This window comes from Electrophorus electricus, chromosome 19 (genome assembly GCF_041902795.1).
Source record: "Electrophorus electricus isolate QZ-2024a chromosome 19, ASM4190279v1, whole genome shotgun sequence".
Lineage (NCBI taxonomy): Eukaryota > Metazoa > Chordata > Actinopteri > Gymnotiformes > Gymnotidae > Electrophorus > Electrophorus electricus.
The window spans coordinates 849611-870236 of NC_137515.1; the positions used below are offsets into that span (position 1 = coordinate 849611).

General features: G+C 40.6%; 3 protein-coding genes and 1 long non-coding RNA gene across 4 annotated transcripts; 2 read left to right on the forward strand and 2 right to left on the reverse strand.

The window, feature by feature from the left end:
- The first annotated feature begins 103 nt into the window (after positions 1 to 103).
- On the forward strand, positions 104 to 3862 carry LOC145652394 (uncharacterized). Its single transcript, XR_014118653.1, has 4 exons — positions 104 to 240; positions 658 to 1869; positions 2613 to 2767; positions 3202 to 3862. It is a non-coding gene; the product is annotated as an uncharacterized LOC145652394 (long non-coding RNA).
- A 132-nt stretch (positions 3863 to 3994) lies between these two features.
- Positions 3995 to 7338, reverse strand: pdxp (pyridoxal (pyridoxine, vitamin B6) phosphatase). Its single transcript, XM_027020285.3, has 2 exons — positions 6551 to 7338; positions 3995 to 6119 (listed from the first exon to the last, which is right to left on the reverse strand). Exons 1-2 carry the CDS (start codon positions 7149 to 7151, stop codon positions 5794 to 5796), a joined length of 927 nt encoding a protein of 308 aa, XP_026876086.2. The 5' UTR covers positions 7152 to 7338; the 3' UTR covers positions 3995 to 5793.
- Positions 7339 to 7393: 55 nt separating this feature from the next.
- setd9 (SET domain containing 9) lies at positions 7394 to 10452 on the forward strand. The gene is made up of 6 exons (XM_027020296.3): positions 7394 to 7881; positions 7973 to 8301; positions 8702 to 8825; positions 9043 to 9158; positions 9310 to 9415; positions 9529 to 10452. Exons 1-6 carry the CDS (start codon positions 7784 to 7786, stop codon positions 9614 to 9616), a joined length of 861 nt encoding a protein of 286 aa, XP_026876097.2. The 5' UTR covers positions 7394 to 7783; the 3' UTR covers positions 9617 to 10452.
- A 56-nt stretch (positions 10453 to 10508) lies between these two features.
- mier3a (mesoderm induction early response 1, family member 3 a) lies at positions 10509 to 20183 on the reverse strand. The gene is made up of 13 exons (XM_027020271.3): positions 20064 to 20183; positions 19136 to 19160; positions 18851 to 18996; positions 18632 to 18766; positions 18247 to 18367; positions 16118 to 16191; positions 15921 to 15990; positions 15514 to 15659; positions 15253 to 15334; positions 15074 to 15168; positions 14699 to 14826; positions 14379 to 14521; positions 10509 to 13718 (listed from the first exon to the last, which is right to left on the reverse strand). The coding sequence occupies exons 1-13, from the start codon at positions 20070 to 20072 to the stop codon at positions 13276 to 13278; spliced, it is 1617 nt and encodes a 538-aa protein (XP_026876072.2). The 5' UTR covers positions 20073 to 20183; the 3' UTR covers positions 10509 to 13275.
- Between the last annotated feature and the right edge of the window lie 443 nt (positions 20184 to 20626).

Here is a 20626-nt window from a genome sequence, read left to right on the forward strand (position 1 = left end):
AAATAATTTATTAAAATATTCTAGCTAAATAACTGATAAAATGAATTTGTTACTCTAACAAAGCAAGCTGATAGATTGACTGGGTCATTTCTCCCTTTTTGGCCAGTAATCCACTGGCTGGTGTCTCCTGACCACTTGAGAAGTTAGATATTCCAACTCCATAGTTTACTGAGGGACGGTTACACAAGAGAAATCAGCAACGGAGACAGGCTGAGGAGACCCCATGGGCTGGCTGTCAAGGTGAGGGGCTCCATACTGTAAAACAGAAGAGGCTCATTAGCTAGATGACACTCATAACATTTAGTTAGTTTAGTTAGGATTGGCTATCAGATCAGGATTTGATCCAGTGGGATGCTTGTAGAGTTGCTCTTCTCACTGACAAGTGTGTCCACTTGGAGAACACTGGAGCTAGATGTCATAACTGTCTCCACAGATACTCTTCTTACTCTCTCATCTAAAATTAAGATTATAGAATTTTATCAGGTCTGTGTATTCAGACTCTTTATTGTAACTTTTGATAGCTTAACTTAGTATTGATAAATAAGAGATTTAATGTTACTAGTCACTTTGAAGAACTTTAAAATGAAAAGTCAAAGTTAATTGGCATGCTATGATCTTTCAAGTTCAATGTTCAAAAGGCTTTTATTGTCATTTCAGCTATATACAAGTACACAGCAAAAACGAAACAATGTTCCTCCCGGACCATGGTGCAACATAAAACAAAACAAGTGCAACACTCTACACAAATGGAAACAATACAATACAGTGCTATAATATCATACAATAAATAAATACAGGACAGGACCAATACACAATGAACAGACAATGCATTTATTTTGACCAGTACACTACTGTGAATATGTAAAGTGGGTTGTGCATAGGAGTCAGTGACATGCTATACTGAACATAGCAGTCACTGGTAGCAGCCAGAACAGTGCAGAGTACAGTGCTGATATAGTACACTACTCTAGTAACAAGTAGGAATGATGTACAAGAATGCAAAAGGAGTGCATATATGTGTGTGTGAAGTTTGACTTGAGCAACTAGTCCAATACAAAAACTGTGTGTGTGTGTGTGTGTGTGTGTGTGTGTGTGTGTGTGTGTGTGTGTGTGTGTGTGTGTGTGTGTGTGTGTCCTTACCAAAAACATTTTTAAGGCCATTAGGATTTCAATGTAAAGACTAATCACTAGAACTGGGACCAGCAACAGACCTTAAAACAGGATACAGTACTGACCAACTACCTGTTCAAATCAGCCTGGTAGGGGTCTTTTCTGAATCACTCTGAATGAATCATGCTGAGTCATGAATCCTGCTGAATTTCATGCTGAGTCATGAATCCTGCTGAATTTCATGCTGAGTCGTTGTCCCTTGACCCTCCCATCATCCTGGTCATGGCTCGTTATGTTAGGCAGCTGTTGCCACTGAAGATGGTTCCAGACTATTCACTTAGGCCTCAAACTAATTACCATTTTAATTTTGGCTTCCTTATATTCCATATTTCCCTATACATGCTTGCTTTTTTGATCTTGATAGTTCAGTCTCTTTGAAAATTAACAAGAATGAAAGCTTTAGCTTTATGGTACAATATAGCATCTTAATCTGTAAATTACGTGCAGTCTTAATCTGTAAATTACGTGCAGCCACTACTGTGTTGTTTTCCATCAAATACATGTAAGTAATAATTTTCCTTTTGATTAAACTTTTTAAAGAGCATTCTGATCCACAATTGTTTCCATGGACAAGTTCCAGTTTTTGAATATTTCAGATTTATATAATTGAATGACCAGCAGACGATGAACCTGCTTGTTCCGAAGGTGACTTCTGAGGAGAGCCACACTTGACTTGGGTCCAGCAACATGGGTACAAGGGTGAGTCCTTTCAGCGAGATGCTCACAGATCAGAATACCTCCACCTGGTTAGTTTGAGTGCGGGAACCATAGCAACTGTATTTGATGAGTGATAAGGCCACAGTCTTGGCTGCATGGGTATAATGATCACATTCACAATTTAAAACAGAACACTCGAATGACAGAACGTAAATGGCACCACACTAAACTTGTAGTCTTCCAGATCACATGGAAGGAGAGACTTCTGAAGTATAGACCCTAATAGAAATTAACAAAAAATAATCCTAGATTTTTATTTAGAACAACTGCACGTCTAACTAGGAATAAAACTGACACCAATGCTCAGATTGCAACATCACACTTGGACATTTGTAAAGTTGCCTTGTGACAACATCTGCTGTAAAAAGTGCCGTATAAATAAATTTGACTTTGACTTCTCTTGGTGCCAGAGCCAGGAATCCCATTATAGCCTATAAAGGCTTTACAGCATTAACACGAAGCTCCTGAGATGTAAAGGGCCAGTAACATGGCAGATAGCTGTGGGGTAGTAAGAACAGGCACAAGGGCACATGACATAATACCAGAGTTGTATTAATGTTAAACTGACCCTTTTTTTCCACGACCCCTTTTGGTGATGTTCCTGGAAACCCATGTGTGCATGTGCAAAAATGAGGGAAGGGAAAACCGCCGTGGTTTTGAAACGTGCGGCACTGAAGCATGGTCTGTTATATCCTGAACTGGCGCTGTTTTACCTGACTGAACAGGACCGTTATCGTCACCACCGCTGGCGCACGGAGACGGCGCCCCCTCCTGGTGCCTTCTTAAAGGTATTGCAGAGGACAGCAAATGCTTATGAATATCTCTCGCCACTCCACTGACGCACATTTTCAACCCAGGTTTCTGTTTCTGTTCAGTCAGGGTACGTTTATTAGTTTACTTCTTGTTTCACTTTGCTTTAGTTAAAGAAGTGTTCCTGTATTGCATTTCTTTTATTTATTTATTTATTTATATTTTTACTTTCTTTTTTTCTGGCTGGATATGCTGTGGTGGGTTTACAATAAACCTGCACTTTTCAGCATGGCTCCCGCCATTTCGTGGCCTTCTTTGTGGACTTTTATGTGACCTCCAGCTAGTTACCTAGACCTATAAAACACATAGGTGTGGAAACATTTGATGACCAAGATAAAATATTAGTCTATACTTGTTCACATTTGGTTGTGCTTTCTGCTATTCCATTAGTATTGCAAAAATATATTGAAGGATTATTTAAATGAGCAATAAGTAATTTTGCCACTAAAAATCAGTAAACTATGTATAAAATGATTTTTATTTTTACATTTTTTCTTTTTTCAGTAAAGTGCAGCTCACATGAGATGAAGAATCAAAGATATTGGGAGAAAAAAAGCATTATAGCTCTATTAATATTTTTGTGACATCTCAGAGAGTGAACGCAGCATGAGTGCAGTGTCAAAAGACACGTTTATTAACTCGAGAGAGCAAATGAAAAAAAGACAATGACAAATAAACAGCAAAGACTCAGCACAGGCTGACTATTGAATTAACTGCAAAGCACTGCAGGCATGTTCCTAAGGGCTTAAAATCAGGTGATTAACAAGGGCCCGCTGTGCACAATAGAGAAACAAAGTGACAGCGTGAGGGAGCAGTTGTGAGTGTGACTGATGTGTGAGGAAATGACAATTTATGTGGCTAAGCAATCCTTTAAATTGCCTAGGCTGGTTAAAAAAGTCAAAACAGGACAAATTTATCATAATAATAATAATAATATTATTGTTGTTGTTGTTGTAGTAGAGTTTTAAGAGACATTCGTCAAAGTCAAGTATTCATCAAAAATGTTAAAAAACATCATAATTTGGGGCATTCATCATTCCAGTGTTGTACAGTTTCTTTCTAATATTGTTTTAGGTGAATATTTAATAGAAATTGCTGTATAGATTTTCTGGGACAGGAACAGTGTAACATGGATAAATAACATCCCAAATCCCAGAACTAGAGGAGGCTACCCTGATCCTGCTCTCTTCCTCTGTCCTACCTCCTAAAAGGCGCCACTAGTACACTACTACTACTACTACTACATACTAGTATGAAGGGACCAGGTGGTGTGTCAAAATTGGAAAAGTGCACTCACTTTGAAAATTAAAATGTTTTTTATTAAAAAAGCAAATTTACACCACTTACAGAAATACTAAATGCCAAACTGATTCACAGTATGTATTCACACATATGTTTGGCACCTCCTTAATAATTTTGTCTAAAAAAAACAACTTATATTCCCTCAGGTACAGAATGAAATGGCTAGCTAAACACAAACACCAATGACTAAAAAGTTAGTCCACATGTATGTTACCTATTACTGTAATTAATAATAGTAGTAACAAGATTTTAATTACAATGTTGTGCCCTCTTATCAGTTCATCATTCCTTCAGCGTCAAATCAACCAAAACATACAGTGGCTTTGTGATGAGGACTTTCATAAATTTACATACACAGAGATCAGCATATCACTATTGTTGAGGATTGCGAAGAAAATATATGGTGGCTGAACTCAGTATTAGACATTTAAATATTACTCAAAGAGTGATCTGTCAGCAGGTATTGGAAATCAATTCTTTGATGAAGAAGGCCACTTTTGTGAAAAATACAAACTTATTCCCTATAGTCTTGACAAAATGTGTGGATCGGTAAAACTCCTAACTTTAAAATTATTCAAGTTAATTATAAGTAAGAATTAAAAAAAAAATCTAAACCAAGGACATAAAACTCCACTTATTAATTCAATGAGATTATTTTAACTGTACCTTAGGCAAACCATCATTTCATGTTAATTAATTTGGCACAATATGCAAATAGATGTTACCAATACTGTCCACTTTAGATTATTTGTAGAACACAGATAAAAACATGTTGAGTGTATACAACACTACCACCACTGAGGAATACAGTGAATAAAGATAATGCATACACATACATCACAATCAGTTCCATTTTAAGGGCATCAACCATGGACAACTGTGTGAATGTGTGTGTGTGTGTGTGTGTGTGTGTGAGCAGAGGTAGTTTCTTTGAAAACCTTGTGTACTACACTGCAACTACTTTTACTATTTCCACACACATATACATATATATATATATATATATATAAATACACATATACATATATACATATACACACATACACACAGTTTTGTTGGGGGTTTGTTTTACTTTTGTTTCATGTGCAGACTGCTTGTAAACATTTACTGCAGAATGAAATTTATAATTTATTCCTTTAAAGATGAGTGTAAAAAATGTAAATAAACAAAAAAAATTATACTTTCGCCATTCATACTGTGAATATTTTTTCCACTGCAAAAAGCCCAAAACTCTTGAGAACTTGTTTACTACATTCTCTGGTAAAAGAAAAGTGACATTTCAGTAATATGTTGCACCCAAAAGAGCACCTCACAGTAGCCAAAATATTTACTGGAAATTCCAGTGTACCCAAATCCTTACCAAAGTAACATTTTTAACAAAGATTCATTTTGTTACTTGTAGGACTGCATGGCATGCTGTTACATCATCCCAAATAACAATTTTTTTTATTACAGCTACATAATCCTCACAGTATTTGTTTACACTCCTGCTTGGTTAGTGTTGACTACCTTCAGTCTAGTAGTGTTCCCAAACCATTTGTGTGCTGTTCAGTATCTTCCACTATTGTGTACTTCAAACAGGCTACGTGTTACATCCATGTCATCAAATACACTAATGATGAATGGAAAATTCGTAGGGTTATTTTAACCAAACTACGCTAACACATAGCTATACTGAGCAACAGCATTATGACTGGACATACAGCAGTGACTGTGCGTTTGTGTAGCAGGCTGAGGCCTTTCATGCACTCTGGGCTTCATTACAGTGGGGCTAGAATGCCTAAGACTGTCTCGCTACTCCTCCAAAGCCTCCAGGAAGTCGGTAATGCTCTCCACCACGTAATCAGGCACAGAGTCCTTCTTCTCTGGAGAATCGCTGCCCTTGTACTCCTCTGCCTCCTTGAGGGTTGATACGCCCGTCAGGGTGAGCATCGTAGAAAGGCCGCAGTTGGTGCCAAAGAGAACGTCGGTCTCCAGCCGGTCGCCCACCATCAGGGACTGCTCCGGGTCCAGATTGAATTGGCCAGCAATGCATTCGAACATGAAGCGGCCGGGCTTGCCGATAACCGTGGCCTTCCTGTTACTGGCCGTCTCCAAGGCTGCCGTGAGACTCCCGGATCCTGCCAACAGTCAGGTAGTCAGAGTCGGTCTGTTCTACTTACAGAAGCAATACATTTACATTTGCTCAGTTAGTTATCTCATGTTCCTGAATGGATCCTATAAAACAGATCCTGCTTTACTAGTCAATCCAAACGCCACTGAATGGCCGCTTCCGCAGACTGAGCTAGCACAGGTACTGGCCTTCAGCTCTAACAAGGCGTCATGCATGTTGCTTCGCTGTTGCGCAAGTTGACCAATAGTGTAGTGAGATATAAATGCAGGAATAAGTGAGGTGCGAGCGGTGTTGAAGTACGGAACATCCTCGCTAATAGCTGCACACTAAACCCAGAAATCTTCCTTCGGAAGTCATCGTGCGACAATTAACTTGTATATCAGACTGAAGTAGTGTGTTAAGCAGTTTATTGTAGGTGTAAACCAAACGAACACCTACCTGGTGTAACTCTTCCTCCACGCAGGGGGTGCCAAGGGTCGGGGTCCGTGGCCAAAAACAAACACTCCGAGTTCCGCAAATAGCAGCAGGCTTTTGCCAACTTCAGGAAATTAAATTTTTCGTCGTAACCCACAAGGACGGCTTTGACGTCCGGATCCAGTGGACAGTCGTAAATGCTAACGTCCGGTCCATCATCGTCCTCCTCGACCATGGTTACTCCTGCGTTAAGAAGCTCTTTCTGCACTCCGTAGCAGCCGATAACGAACACCTTGCCCTGGACCCGGGCCACGTCGCGCAGGTAGGCGGCGGAGCAATACGCCGAGCTGAAGATGTCCTCCTCTGCCACGTCCGTGAAGCCCAGCCTGGAAAACTTCTGCACATAGTTCTCCCTCGGCCTGGTGCAGTTGTTGGTGACGAAGAACACTCTTTTGCCCTGCTGTTTCAACAGACGAACCACCTCCGGAGCGCCCGTGACGGCTGTTTCGCCGTTCCAGATCACCCCGTCGCAGTCGAAGAGGACGTTGCGTTTAGACTGCAGGAGCTCTTTAATCTGCGCCCCCCGGATCGTGTGGCAGCCCCCGCGACCCGCGGCGCCAGCCATCCTGATTGATGCGTGTGGCAGCGCGCTCGCCCGCGGGCCTATGACTGCGCACCAAAAACTACGTCACTTGATTGAAAAATGTCCCAGGAGTCCTGCCGGTTCGTTCACGCCTGCACGCGACACCAGGCGCGCAAGAAGAACCGCACCCGAACCTCACGCAGCACCGACACTCCGCAAGCCTCGCACCTCCCGCAGCGCACGGAGGGGCCGTTCACCGAGGCCTCGCGACCGAACCAATCCCAATCGAGCTATTTGTGGGCCCGCATTAGCCACACCTCTTCCTCCGTGTCAACCAATCACACAAGGCCGTAGAGTGGTTAACGATAGCCTATTATGATGGTTTTCAACATGGTTACAAAATCGCGAATATTTACAAGGCAACAGCAAATCGAAATGAACAAAACAACATTGTTCCGTGTAGTGATTTTTTTGCGTGTGTTTTTGTATCTTATTCTTTGATTATAGAACTGTCTTTTTAATACTTCCACCCGAATTACTTTTTTTTTCTCGAAACGAGATTAAATATCTACCAATACGGAAACAAAACTCTCGCCCCTAGAAGGTAGGTGGCGACACCGAAACCCGAGAGTTTGAACACGCACGTAGAGCAAATGTCACTCTGATGGCACAGTATGACAAAAAACCTACTTCAAGTTTTTGGAGCGAAATGGAAATCTTACAGACACAGATTCGTCCCCTGGGTATGTTTAAATCTTCAAAAAAATGAAAGGTATTATATAACTCTCACCTTTCATTGTATTGTTTTCGCCTGGCGTATTGACTGGTGTTGCCTAGTTTGTTAATGTTCATTTTTTCCCTAGAACTCTTCGACAGGTGAACGATCATTCTGACAAACAGATCAGAGATGATGAAGTGCTCAGCTCCCTCGCCAGGCTTTTTTCCGCCTTACTAAGAAGCGATTGGAGAGGCCAAAGTGAAAACCGTCTGCGTCCCACTTCATCTCAGCATACGCACTTAACTACACAAAACGCTGCGCCAGCAGGGCCGGAGTTGGCTCCCTGTGACACAGCGCTACAAACGCTGGGCTTTTACATCGACAAAAGGTCCAGCTCACTTCCGTCCGCGGGGACAGGGGTCTTCGTTACGCAAGGACACGTGCCGAAAGGCGTCGTTGTTGCTATGTATCCAGGTGGGCTGCTGTCCACCATCTAATGTGTAAAGCGCGTTTGAAAGGTTTTGCTTGAGCCCACAACGACCTTTGGGTCTCAGGGCACTTTGAAGGGTAAAACGCACAAGCCTGATATTGGAGATGTGACTGAGCCTTTACGCCCTGAACGTGAAGTGTTCTAGTCACACTCATAATATATGTCAGTGAGACGTAGCAAAATACTTGTGTTCACCCACGTTAAAGTCAGAGAAAATCGGCATGTCTTTCGTTATATTTGTTTTATGGGTTTTTTTGACCATTATATTTCCCTTTAGTAAACCTTTGATTCAGGTAGATTTTATTGCTAACCATGCAGGAGAATTCTGCAATGCAACTTTAAAGATAACTCATCATATTTTTTGTTGTTTGCTTGTTTTCACAGGAACTATCTATCAGGCAGATGATCCTATTCTGATCCAGTCGATTCGTAACCCATTTGTATTTAGATGTATTGATGGTGTTTTGATAGATGGAAATGATAAAGGGATATCCAAGCTCGTGTTCCGGTAAGTGTGAGCGAGTGCCTGTCTGCTGTGGGACATAAATGAGAATATGGCTATAGGTGCTGATTTTCCAGACTAAGATTAGATTTAAAACTAGATTAAAAAGGCCTTTCAGTTGGAAATCACCACTTTGTGACCAAGACTGGTCCAAGTGACCTACAGTAAGCCCATTTACTATTAATGCATGAACTTTATTTAATATTTGTTTCAATTTGCATAGGTCTTGCAGTGGGCGTGACAGGCTTGGGCCCTTCAGGTTGAGTGACAGCTCATGGTTAACTCCTCATCTATCAAACCCTTTAGCAGTAGGGCAGTATGTCAACAATTGCTCAAATGGCAAGTAACTGTATATATCTGCTGAAAGAAGGCAAAATGGGGGGTAGTTTTATGTTGCAATGGCATTTGGGCTGCAGAATTGGCTGCACCTTTGCCCCTAGGTGACACATAGGGTCACTCATAACAATCCTATCCTCTCATTTGTCCTTAGATAAGGCTGCCAATGTCTGCTATCAGGAATTTGATGTTCCTGATGGTTTTCCCTTAGAGCTCCATCAGTATTTTCCCAATGTGAATTACAGACCTGATGTACAAAGGTGAGACTCACTATGATATTCTGGAGTATGTTCAGCTAAACTCATTAGGGTTTCTGCACAGTACTGTTGAAGCATGTGTTGCTTATAAATAATTCTTCTGGTTTCTTTTTCAGACCTTTACGTTGTGTCGTCCTTGTGTCGCTAAGAGCCATTCACAGGGGTGAAGAATTGTTCTCCAACTACTATACCATTGTTCACTAGTGTGATTGTGGTACAAATAAGTGCAATATGTTGATTTTCTTTTTCTAGAACCCTTTTAGAAACAAGTGAACAAATAAATTATTAATCCAAATAACATCTAGGAAACAGTTACCCCCCCCCCCCCCTTAAAATTCTTAGAGACATCAAATCTATTGATGTAGATTTGGTGTCTGATGGTAGTTTTGGAGATATAGTGACTCCAAGATGCAACTTTTTCCTGTAACTCCAACAGTGGTCCTTGAGGGTTTCTTTCCTCTTACCGTCCTCCCAGTGCATGGGAGCAACATACACTATGGTCCGTAAGAGGCAAGACTGTCACTGTTCCAGTTGATTAGAGTTTTTTTTTTCTTGCCATAAATGTAAATGCAAGCAAGTAGCTACTTTTTTTCTAGCCAGTCCCTGACTGAAACAGGAAGTCATGGATTACTGTGCATTATGATCACCTCAAAAAATGCTTGTTACATTTGGTTTCTAGGAATTTCTAAGGGTGCCTAGAATTGTGGCCATGTGGATTTGTTAAATATGATTTCTTAATGACAGATTTGGTCTCAGAAGTACTACTTAGAGGGTGGGTTGTGTTTCATTTTTTTCAGTGAGATGAATTTGATTCTTCAAAAGGTGAACTTTTAGCCCTTTTTAGTTTTTAGGGCTCCCCCCCCCCCCCATTTTATAAAGTGAGAGCTTAAGCAAAAGTCATAATATTTCCAGAACTTTATTCCTGGATCTGTTTGCCAGTTATTTAAGTATAACATAAAATAGAAAATAAAAACCAACAAAACAGAAACAGTGTCTATGTACAAACATTATGAATGATAAAATTTGTTTTTAAGTAGTAATTGCTGTTTGATTGTCTATTTAATACTATAATTTCTTTACACCAAAACAAGTGTCAAAGGAAAATTTATGGTAATGCTTTTCTTTTCCCCAGCACAAAAAGTAAATGCATGAAAAATGACTGTTTACTAAACAAAAACATAACATTATTCTGATAAGGAGGGTTTTTAAATTTACATTTAAATTTTTGCCCCTGCAAGCAAACAACCATCACTACATTTACAACAATTTTAAGCTAGTACTTTTCATACAAACTTTGGACATGAATAAGTTACTTCACCAACACAATTTCCTAAAGCTCTGTTCAATCCTGGGAGGGACAGGAGAAATTGATTGCACAACCTACAGGACTTAAATTGAGAATATTGTTTTAAGTGTATTAAATGATATCAATACACATCCTTCAAGTATGTAATGAAAAACAAAAACATAATTGAGAATTCTGGCCTTACATACAGGAAACAATTTTACAGAGCATGAACCACCCTTGGGTCACTCTTCTGCAATGCACCATTTCTTGCCAGTCTTAAAATCCTCTATAAGGACCCCAGACCATAAAAACGGCAAAAAGCTTTGTTTTCTCCCAGGCCATCGTCTTTAGAAGTGTTTTCCCAGGTAGATTTAACATGCAAGGTTTTTTTTTTTTTTTTTTTTTTTTTTTTAAATAAGCAACAAGTGTTAAGGCAACACTGCAAATAGGGCCTTGCCTTAACCAGCAAACATTCTTCCTTCCACATAGATCATTAACCCCCAAGACTTTATAATACTGTGTGAAGACCAAGCACATACAGCCTGTACTGATGCGCCAAGAGCACGTCTCTGAGCCGCGCTAGCCACCGTGGACAGCTTGGCTTCACACACCCTCTACTGCACACTGAACACACCACACCCACTCGCAGTTTAAGTGAATAAATAAATAAATAAATAACTCTTTTCTTAAGCGAATCTCTTGTAAAGCAAAACCAACAAAAAATATATATATTATCAGCTAAATGGTAAAGCAATTAAAGGCATTTCTGTGGAATACTTAAATTACAGACTCAAAAGCACAGATTTCAGTTTTAAGGTTCAAGTCTGTTTGCCAAGGAAGAGAAAGTGGGAAGGTTATGTTGGTGTCTGTACATATTTACAAATTATTGCCATGTAAGAGTACGTAAGAGTTCACAAAGGAAAACCATATTGAGGTAAATACACTTGATCATGTCAGTAAGGGTGATGAACAACAGTGCCAGAACATGCTCACCAAACAAGAACACTTGACAAAAGATGAAAAGTCTAAAAATTTGTTCTGTTCATGGTCAGCCTAGACAAACACACACTTAATCATTCATGGATTTACATTTTGTGAACACACAATTAGTCAGTCATTCTTGTTTGTTCAAATAAGGTAACTGACAACCATGTCTAAGTCTAAATTACTGTAATAAATGCATAGATAAATTTAGGTCAACAGTGGAATCCCTTTGTGGACCATTTAGAAACATAGTCGGTTCTTCTGTTTTGAGCACAACGTCTCTAACTGAAATCTTTCATACCACATCTTGCAACAAACCCTGGCAGTGAGAAGGGTAGGAGTTACATGAAGCAGTGAACCTGCGTGCACATGCACGCACACCTTGGGATGAGCCAATTCTTGACAGAAACACAAAATGTCCCAAATAACACCTGTAACAATTTGTCGCAAACCTTGCTAAAGATATCCATGCAAACCATCACACTTCAAATAAAGGGTCACGCTATGAAAACAGAACAGGGACATAACTGATCTCATGCCAGAAATTCACACTTTTCAAAATAATATTAAGAGTACAGCTTCGGTTCGCACCACAGTGACCAATATGCAGTCCAATGGTATGTATAACAATAAATACCCCCCCCCCCCATGAATCAACCACCATGTGATTACAAAGCAAGATGCAAAATGGAGCGTAGAAAGAGCATAAATAAATGATTTAAAAAAAAAAAAAAAAAAAAAATTGTTTTATCGCAGTTTTCTCCTTCCGACAGCCAAAAAGATCTTGTGAAGCACTCAAAAGGGGGGTGGGGGGGGGGGGAAATGACGATCATAATTACTGATCATTTATATAAATCTACAAATCTTTGTTGCAGCTACAATAAAGCTCAACTGCCCATATATAAAGTAATTTCTGAGGAACTGGAATCTTCTTTTTGACAAGTAAGTGACTAATGCTTTGCAGTGCCACTTGAATGTACATTGACGATGAGATGAACTTCCCCTGGTACTTGCTGTTCCATTTTGAAAAGTGTTCCTTTAGGATGCACAATGGCTCCATTTACAAAAAACAAAAACAAAAAACATTTTGCTCCAAATAAAACTCATTTCCATTTGGTGTCGTCACATAAAAGCTATGTGAGCTGAGGCCAGGCACAGGTACTGGTCTGCCCTGCCTTGCTCTGGCAGTCAGTCAGTCACCACAAAACAGACACCTCGTCATTGGTGGAAGGGGAAAGTGGATGAGACATTTCTGCGACTTTTGTGGGAACTACTGACATGAAGCGAAAGTGCAGACCTTTCACTCCTACCACAAGTTCAGCTTCCACAGTATTCGGACAAGATACATATGACACTTTCCAAAATATTCCAGACTGAAAATAAATGGCTGTATTAACTCTTGAGAACTCAAGATTAAGATCTGTACAATAAGACATCACTGATGTCATAGTAAAAAAAGGAATCTGTACATATATACACGCACATGTACATGATTAAAAACCCAAAAACAACGACGAAAGAATTTCAGTTTCCAGTGAGGGGCTATGTACATGGCTCAACCACCAGAGGTGCCGGCAGGGAGGCGATGAAGTCACTCGGACTGCAGCGCCGTGTGCTGGTGCCGGCCGTGGCCTCCCATGTACCCGCCGGCCTCGCTGGCCGACAGACTGCCAAAGTCAGTGACGGAGACGGCCATTTTAGCACTGGTGATGTGGTGGGCGTGGCCCTCAAAATCCATGCCCACAGTGCGACCGCCCACCTCGTTCAGGAAGGGCTCAGATAGGCCCATCTTAAGCCGCTTGGCTGCGGGTCTCTCACAGCCCTCGCCGCACACGCCCAGCTGTCCCAGGTCTGAATGGTAGAAGCCAGCGTCCAGCAGGTTGAGGCACTCGCCGTCGCCATTGCTGGAGAAGCCGAGGGGTTCATCGTGGCCCAGGGGTCCGCGGTGAAGACCATCCAGCGGTGAGAAGCTGTAGGAATCCAGGCAGCTGGTGTCTCCAGGGTTGCACACTGACGCCACGCTGCTGGTTAGGGCTGTTGAAAGTGATAAAGGGATTTAATCACAGTCAAGTCTCTGCCTGCAGGAGGGACCTGGTTTCATCACAGCATTAATCAATGTAACCTTTCACACCAGCTGCGTGTGGTACATGCCACTGCAGTGGTAAATGCTCATGAACGTTTTTTTTGCATGCCACATGTGACAAACCAACAGTTTCTAATTAGAAACAGTACAAAATTAAATAAATATTCCTGCTATATCTTGCAATCTAGGCCCATAAACAAAACAGAAAACAGCTATCCTAAGCGAATAGCCATCTTTTTACTTAAGAGTATTAATACATACCTTGAGGGAGAACTAGCTTAGGAGTTAACTTTTCTAAAATGTTACTATATCAGTAATTTTTTCAAAGGAAAACTTTCACAAAACCCCTCCGAACAGAAGCTGTTCTTAGATTATACCACACGGGATAACACTTTAACCGTTACCGAGGTGTTAATAGATATTTGATCATCATTCCTATGGGAGTAGGCTACCATTAAGCTCATACCCTTCCTGTTGTCACTGTGGCAATATTTTGCACTGAGTCGTTATACATGTGGACCACCGTGGCAAGCATCGTTGAGTAGCTGGGCTTGCCGCACTCACTGCAGCGCTTCTGGGGTAAACTGGACTTTATGGTGTGGCAGACTCACCGGAGAGGTCGCTGGCAGTAATGGAATTGAGAATGTTGATCTGCTGGTCGGAGGACTCCATCCTGCCACCACTGCTGGAGCAGACCGATCCCGAACCGTCCACCAGACCCTCAGCTTCGTCCACTAGACGGTCCATCAGGTCCCTGAGGGGCCAAAATGCAAAATGGAGAGGGGTCAACCCTCAACCTTTCCTCACCAAAGGTTCTTGACATTGTTCTATAGAGATTAGTCACAAACACCAGGTTTTTAATCATTTTCCTCAAATTTCTCATCTCAACGGCTAATGTTTTCACACCAGAATGATCATGTAAGAAACTCACGTTACACCAGGATAGCTGCTGAACTTCTTCTTCCCAAACCGGTTTTGTTGGACGAAGAAGTCAAACCGTTCCGACTTTTTCCACATGTAGTAAAATGCGACACATTCCGCTACAGTCCTCGTGTTCACCTTGAAAAACACAGAGAAGAGAAGAGAAAAAAATAATTCAATGTCTACCTGGGAAATCCCAGCCCAAATCCACCAAAACAAGACATTCATTTAAGGAATTTAGCTGACACTTTTATCCAAAGTGACTTACAATTATGAATAAGTACAACTTGAGCAACTGAGGGTTAAGGGTCTTGTTCAGGGGACCAACAGTGGCAACTTGGCAGTGGTGGGGCTTGAAACAGCAACCTCTGCCACATTCACTTACTTTGTGCTTCTGAATGAGATGGAAGTTCTTCTCATACAATAAAAGAGCATGTTCAAAGTTCCTACATTCTTCTTCAGACCACGGGAGCATTTCATCTGGAAGGAAAGGAGAGTAAGTATCATTCTGGAGCTCTATCGAACACTCAAGAACCTTGCATAATGACATGGGTACCAACATACCCTTTGAAGACTTTTTATTGCTCCGATAGCGCTCAAGACCTTCATGCACGTTGTAATTGCACGTAACGAGCTCATACAAAGCCTACAGGAAACAGAGGCATCAATTAGAAACTTTTGCAAATTTCGATTCTACAAAATTATCCTAATGTATTATTAAAGGCAGCAAAGGATTTGACTGAAACATGGGTCCCTCATGCATGAAAGCCTATAAAGTCAAAAGATTTACCCCAAAGCAGGACTAAAGGACATTGTGAATTGTACCTGTTCGTTGTCTTTAACTAGACCTTCTCCATCTCTGCCCACAGCCCCATCAGCACTCGACAGGGTGGCCTTGTGCAGGAAGTCTTTCACTTTTGCCTCTGATAACATATCTGGTCGCCACAGTAACTGATCTTCAACTTCATAAACTAGAGATTGAAAGAAACCATTTTGAACTGAACACCAAATGTCAATTATTTAATGTGAGTAGTTTAATTATGACATGTGACTATGGCGCTTACTCATCTTCACCACAAATGCCTGGTTTTATCATCATGTACTATTCCACATTTCACAATACAAGACCTCATGATAACTGCACACTTTCGCATCTTATCCAAAATATGACACAAAATATGTTAAAAAATCCAGGATTGACTGTTACAATTTATGTAAATTTAGCAACTTACCCTTCTCATGTACACTGTAGCAGCTAAGACTGGGAATTTCAGCCTGGTACTGAGATCCAACCATGATTTCCTGTTTAAGCAAGATGAAATATTTAATGCACACTCCATTATAAGAAAGACATTTGCTGCAACAATGCAAAGAACCTAATAATAAACCAAATGAAGGTGGACGTCAAAAACATTTTCAGCCTTCTCACCTTTCGTGAGTCCTCAGTGTTCAGACCTTCCTCTTCGCCTTCAGACTCCTTGTCTCCATCATAAATAGTGTTAGCTGCAAAAACAGAAAGAATGAGTTTGCATATTAGATGACATTAGTGCACTATTTCAAACAATACTGCCACTTTTCCCACAGCAAGGTGCCTTTCATGTTATACTCAACCTCCCATAAATACACTATTGCTTAACCATCTTAAATTGTCTAATAAGGTCACAGTAAAAAAAAAAAAAAAAAAAAAAAGAGAAACGACTTCAGCCAATGACTCCATATCTCTTCTGCTCACACAAAGGAAATCATATCATGCCCCTACCTTGTCGATCATTGGCTACATTTACATGCAGCCTGATAATCTGTTAAGAATCCGATTAATAGCTCAATCAGAATAAAATGTCCATGTGAACACCTAAATCAGAATAGACTACTTCTGAGGCCACTACGAATACAGTTCCTACCTGACTGAAAGAGGTGGGTAATCCAGTACATAATTAATTCAATAAAAATAATAGCCATGTAAATGCCTGTATCTGATAACATTCATAATCAGAAACTTTGAGAATGTTCTCTGCATACGAATTTGCATTATAACAAGCCAGGAACTGGTCTGCAGGGGATACAAAGTTTATTCTTCAAACTTGAAAAGAGTCAGCAGGACGGACGGATGCAAACCTCGCAATAACAAACTGTTCAGTCAAGCATAAGAGAAAATCTATAAAATCTATAAAAGCATGAGAATGTCACAATGTTGCAGGACATGTAGTCCACCTCTCGCTGCTTCTGAAAACAGAAAACTCAGGTAATACACTACTGCTCATCTCGCTATGACTGGACTCACATGCTGCTCACTGTCATGGTACCACGTACACCAAGTGGTGCACTACACATGTGTGTAATTTGGGTCCGATTACTTGTACTGTGCATGTAAACTGAGATTTATCAGATTGTTGGGTAGTGTGTGCGTACAAACAGCCCAGTCTTAATCTATAACCAAAATGAAATCAGTCGGACTGGCAAAACATTTGGCATGTAAACCAAGCTATCGTCTCCAACCTCAAGCCCCCTACAGTATGCACAGAGGAAAAATAATGGATGACCAGTGTGCTGCTGGCTTTGAACTCTAGATGTACACAATCCTGTTGGTAGAATTCAGTTCAACATCCAACACCTCCATGAGCAAACTCCCATGAACAAATGCACACCATTCATGTCCACAAATTAATTTACAATTTAATAGTCTTGGCTTCTGGATTTTTCCACCCAGGTTATATTGCAGAGGACCACTTCTACAGTAAAACTCCTGAAACAGGCTCAACCAATCAGAACTGTGGTGGAAGGGTCGTTTCTCCCCCCAATCACACTGACTGTGTCACTATCAACACTGATGACTATGGTGGCAGCGTGCCCTCTCCCATTTATGATTCCAGAAACATCTGTGATCCATCAAAGTAACTGAGTTAAAATTTATTACTATTCATGTAAAATTACGCACAAATCACAACTACATTGACAAAAAGTAGGAAATAGAGGCTGAAAATCTCATGTCACTAATTTGGAACTCAATAAAATAAGCAAGAATTACACTTTTGCAAATACACCCCATAAGATCAACCATATTAATGTAGGAAGGAGCTTCAGATTTTCTCTAGCCTTTTTTTTTATATTTCCACTCTCAAACAAGAATGCAATTATCTTTATGTAAACAGCAGTGTAATGCATGCACATTCTGTGCCAACGGAAAAAGCTCAGCATTAACCATCACAGGGGAGTACTACCTGAAATGCTGCATTTTCCATCATCATCTGCTTTGGCTTGCAAACACCCTGCCCCAAGGAAACTACAGTTCATCGTCAGGTCTGTTCAGCTACTCACAGGCTCTGGCATGGTACCCACCAAAGATTTGCCCGAATCCAAAATACAGACAACACAGCCCACAACCAATACCAACCAGATGGCCACCTGCTCGTAACATGTCGCTCCAGAAAAACTCTTTCATTTCACTCAAATCTAAGATGACCTGTCAGAGCACCACTCGAGATAAGTCAAACCTGTTTTTTAATCAAAATGACATGCTGTAAAAACATATTATACCTATTAAACAATAACAGAACTTACAGCGAAGAGTTCTGGGAAAGAAATCGGTGGTTTCATGTGATGTCACTGACGGCGTGAGATCATCTGCAGAGGACTGGGTTTCTTCATCATCACCAGACAACAGATCTTTAGCTATCTCCTCCTGGCCAACAAAAAAGGGAATTTTATAATTGCATTTAAAAAGGGGAATAAACATTCAATTAATGACTTTACTGATGTCTCCTTGTATCCAGTTTAAATTGTGTCAAATATGATCATAAAGCATTATTTAGACATTCATTCATCTGATCGAAACCAAGTCAGAAACAGATAACATTAAATATATTAATATATAAAAATGTACATTAATATTAAAAAACAACAAAAGGAAACCCTCAGAAACTACAGCATTGCAATGGTAACTTACTTTGTCTAACGTCATGTCAGGCAAGTCATCTGTCAGTTCAACTGAGGAGCTGTCCGCACTCGAACCTCCAGCAGTGCTGACTGATGGTTCATACCTATACAGGGCCAGCAGCTCTTCCAAAGGCATGTTACCCTCCTGACAAATGACATTTTGGTTAACCAGACTCAACACTTATAGAGACGAGAGAATCTGCTTCTGCAGTGACGAAACAGACGTTACCTTCTCCAGATCTGCGATCTCCGAGCTGCTGTTTGACTCTCCTTCGCGCATCTCCTCTTCCTCTAGCGTATGCTCATCATCATAGTCATGGACCAACATGTCTGCCGTTGGGTCAAAGTCGTGATCCTCCGATGACAAAGAGCCAACTGCAAATAATACGGACAATTAAGCTTATTGACAAAATATGCAGATGAGTTATGGAGTCATTGTGTAACATCCAAATCACAATTTTGCACCCTAAAAAATAAATAATTAAGTTGAATTTCTAGGTATAGAATAATTTACCTGGGCTTGTACTTCCTAAGGAAGCCTGCAACATAAAAGGAGGGAAAAGATTTCAGGAAACGCAAGCAACATTTTAAATGAAACGGATATGCTCTGTAGAAACACATTTAACTTGAGCCTTATCTGAACTCCATCCAAGAAAGGAATGTCCGTGCATGGAAGTTATTCCACATTTGATTACTAATCACTAAAAAAACTAGCTTCCAAGTTCGAGAACACTGCTGTAAAGTCAAATCATCATTTAAGACCATTCAAATGATCTGTGAGGGTGTGTTACTGTGCCATAAATACAAATACAACAGCCAGCCAGACAGATATCATCATTATTACAGTTAAGATAGACGCTTTCCCGAACTGATGTCGTCACTTTCCCGAGGCAATCCAGCCAGCTAGCTATTACAGCAAGCCAACCTTCGTCTAATGCATGCATCAAAAACATTATATTATTACTAAGTAAAGCGCTCTTACATACAACTGTACACGTTCAATTTATATCGTTACCTCGCACCGCACACGCTTGAATATGCAGATTTAAAAAATATAATTGATGTTGCAATCACGGCTAGGTAGAGCCAAAAACGGCTACACCATTCAAAAGATGAACCCTCCTACGCTGTTATCTTAGCTAGCAGCAGAACAACTGTTCTAAACGGCAGCGTTAGCCAGGCAAGCTAACCGGGCTAGCTAACAGCTAACCGGCTAAGCAGCTAGCGAACTGACGGCCTAAAACCGACGAAAGGAAACCCGATCAGCATTTAGTCATCTTTTTCGCGACAACTGCTATTATTTTCCACACAAAATCTACGTTTCTTGAAAGTAAGATGTTCACCGTAATAATCATATGCGAATTGTTCGATATAAGAGCAAACAAGAAGAGAAATTAACATTAAATATGTGTAGCTTAGCCCATCTTTTTTTTCAAGCTTACCTCCGCCATATTGGTACCTTTCGGATACTAAACGGGCTTCACGATGGAACCCGGATTGATGAAGTAGACCAATAAAAACAGGGTATCCCCGTACTCGTCACTGATTGGCTACACGAATTGAACCCCAGGCCCGCTTGGACATGGATATCGACCCCACACGCTTCCCTGCTCAGAGCTCTGGCTGTGTTGAGGATTCTCTCATCTCATACATCGGACTACATTTCGTTCGTGGGCGTTGATGTTCAGTGTGCATACAATAGTAAATTAAAGGAAATTAATAAGATGATAATAATAATTTAACATAATTATTTTTGTTTAGCCTTAGTTGTGGCAGGCTGATTGAATCCTTTCCGTATCCTACGGTGCAGCAGATGATGGCGACATCGAGACACTTCACAATTTCCCAAACGTCAAACTTCAAAGTAAACTACACAAGACTTGGGATATTAAGGCGCTTCTCCAAAAACTGAAGATATCTTCTGTAATGATCTTATTTTGACATTGATAATAGACTAGCCAAGTATAATTAGTAATTTTCCAGATGAATAAAATGATCGATTAGG

What these genes read in the sequence shown, in the direction of transcription:
- pdxp (XM_027020285.3), bottom strand. Translation starts at nt 7,151, where the DNA reads ATGGCTGGCGCCGCGGGTCGCGGGGGCTGCCACACGATCCGGGGGGCG. An exon ending in TGGAGGAAGAGTTACACCAG is followed by an intron (nt 6,120 to 6,550) that starts GTAGGTGTTCGT and finishes GACTGTTGGCAG; the next exon opens with GATCCGGGAGTCTCACGGCA.
- setd9 (XM_027020296.3), top strand. Translation starts at nt 7,784, where the DNA reads ATGACAAAAAACCTACTTCAAGTTTTTGGAGCGAAATGGAAATCTTAC. An exon ending in ATATCCAAGCTCGTGTTCCG is followed by an intron (nt 8,826 to 9,042) that starts GTAAGTGTGAGC and finishes CAATTTGCATAG; the next exon opens with GTCTTGCAGTGGGCGTGACA. An exon ending in TACAGACCTGATGTACAAAG is followed by an intron (nt 9,416 to 9,528) that starts GTGAGACTCACT and finishes TTTCTTTTTCAG; the next exon opens with ACCTTTACGTTGTGTCGTCC.
- mier3a (XM_027020271.3), bottom strand. An exon ending in TAGTTAAAGACAACGAACAG is followed by an intron (nt 15,335 to 15,513) that starts GTACAATTCACA and finishes TGTTTCCTGTAG; the next exon opens with GCTTTGTATGAGCTCGTTAC. An exon ending in TACTGCCAGCGACCTCTCCG is followed by an intron (nt 13,719 to 14,378) that starts GTGAGTCTGCCA and finishes CACTTTCAACAG; the next exon opens with CCCTAACCAGCAGCGTGGCG.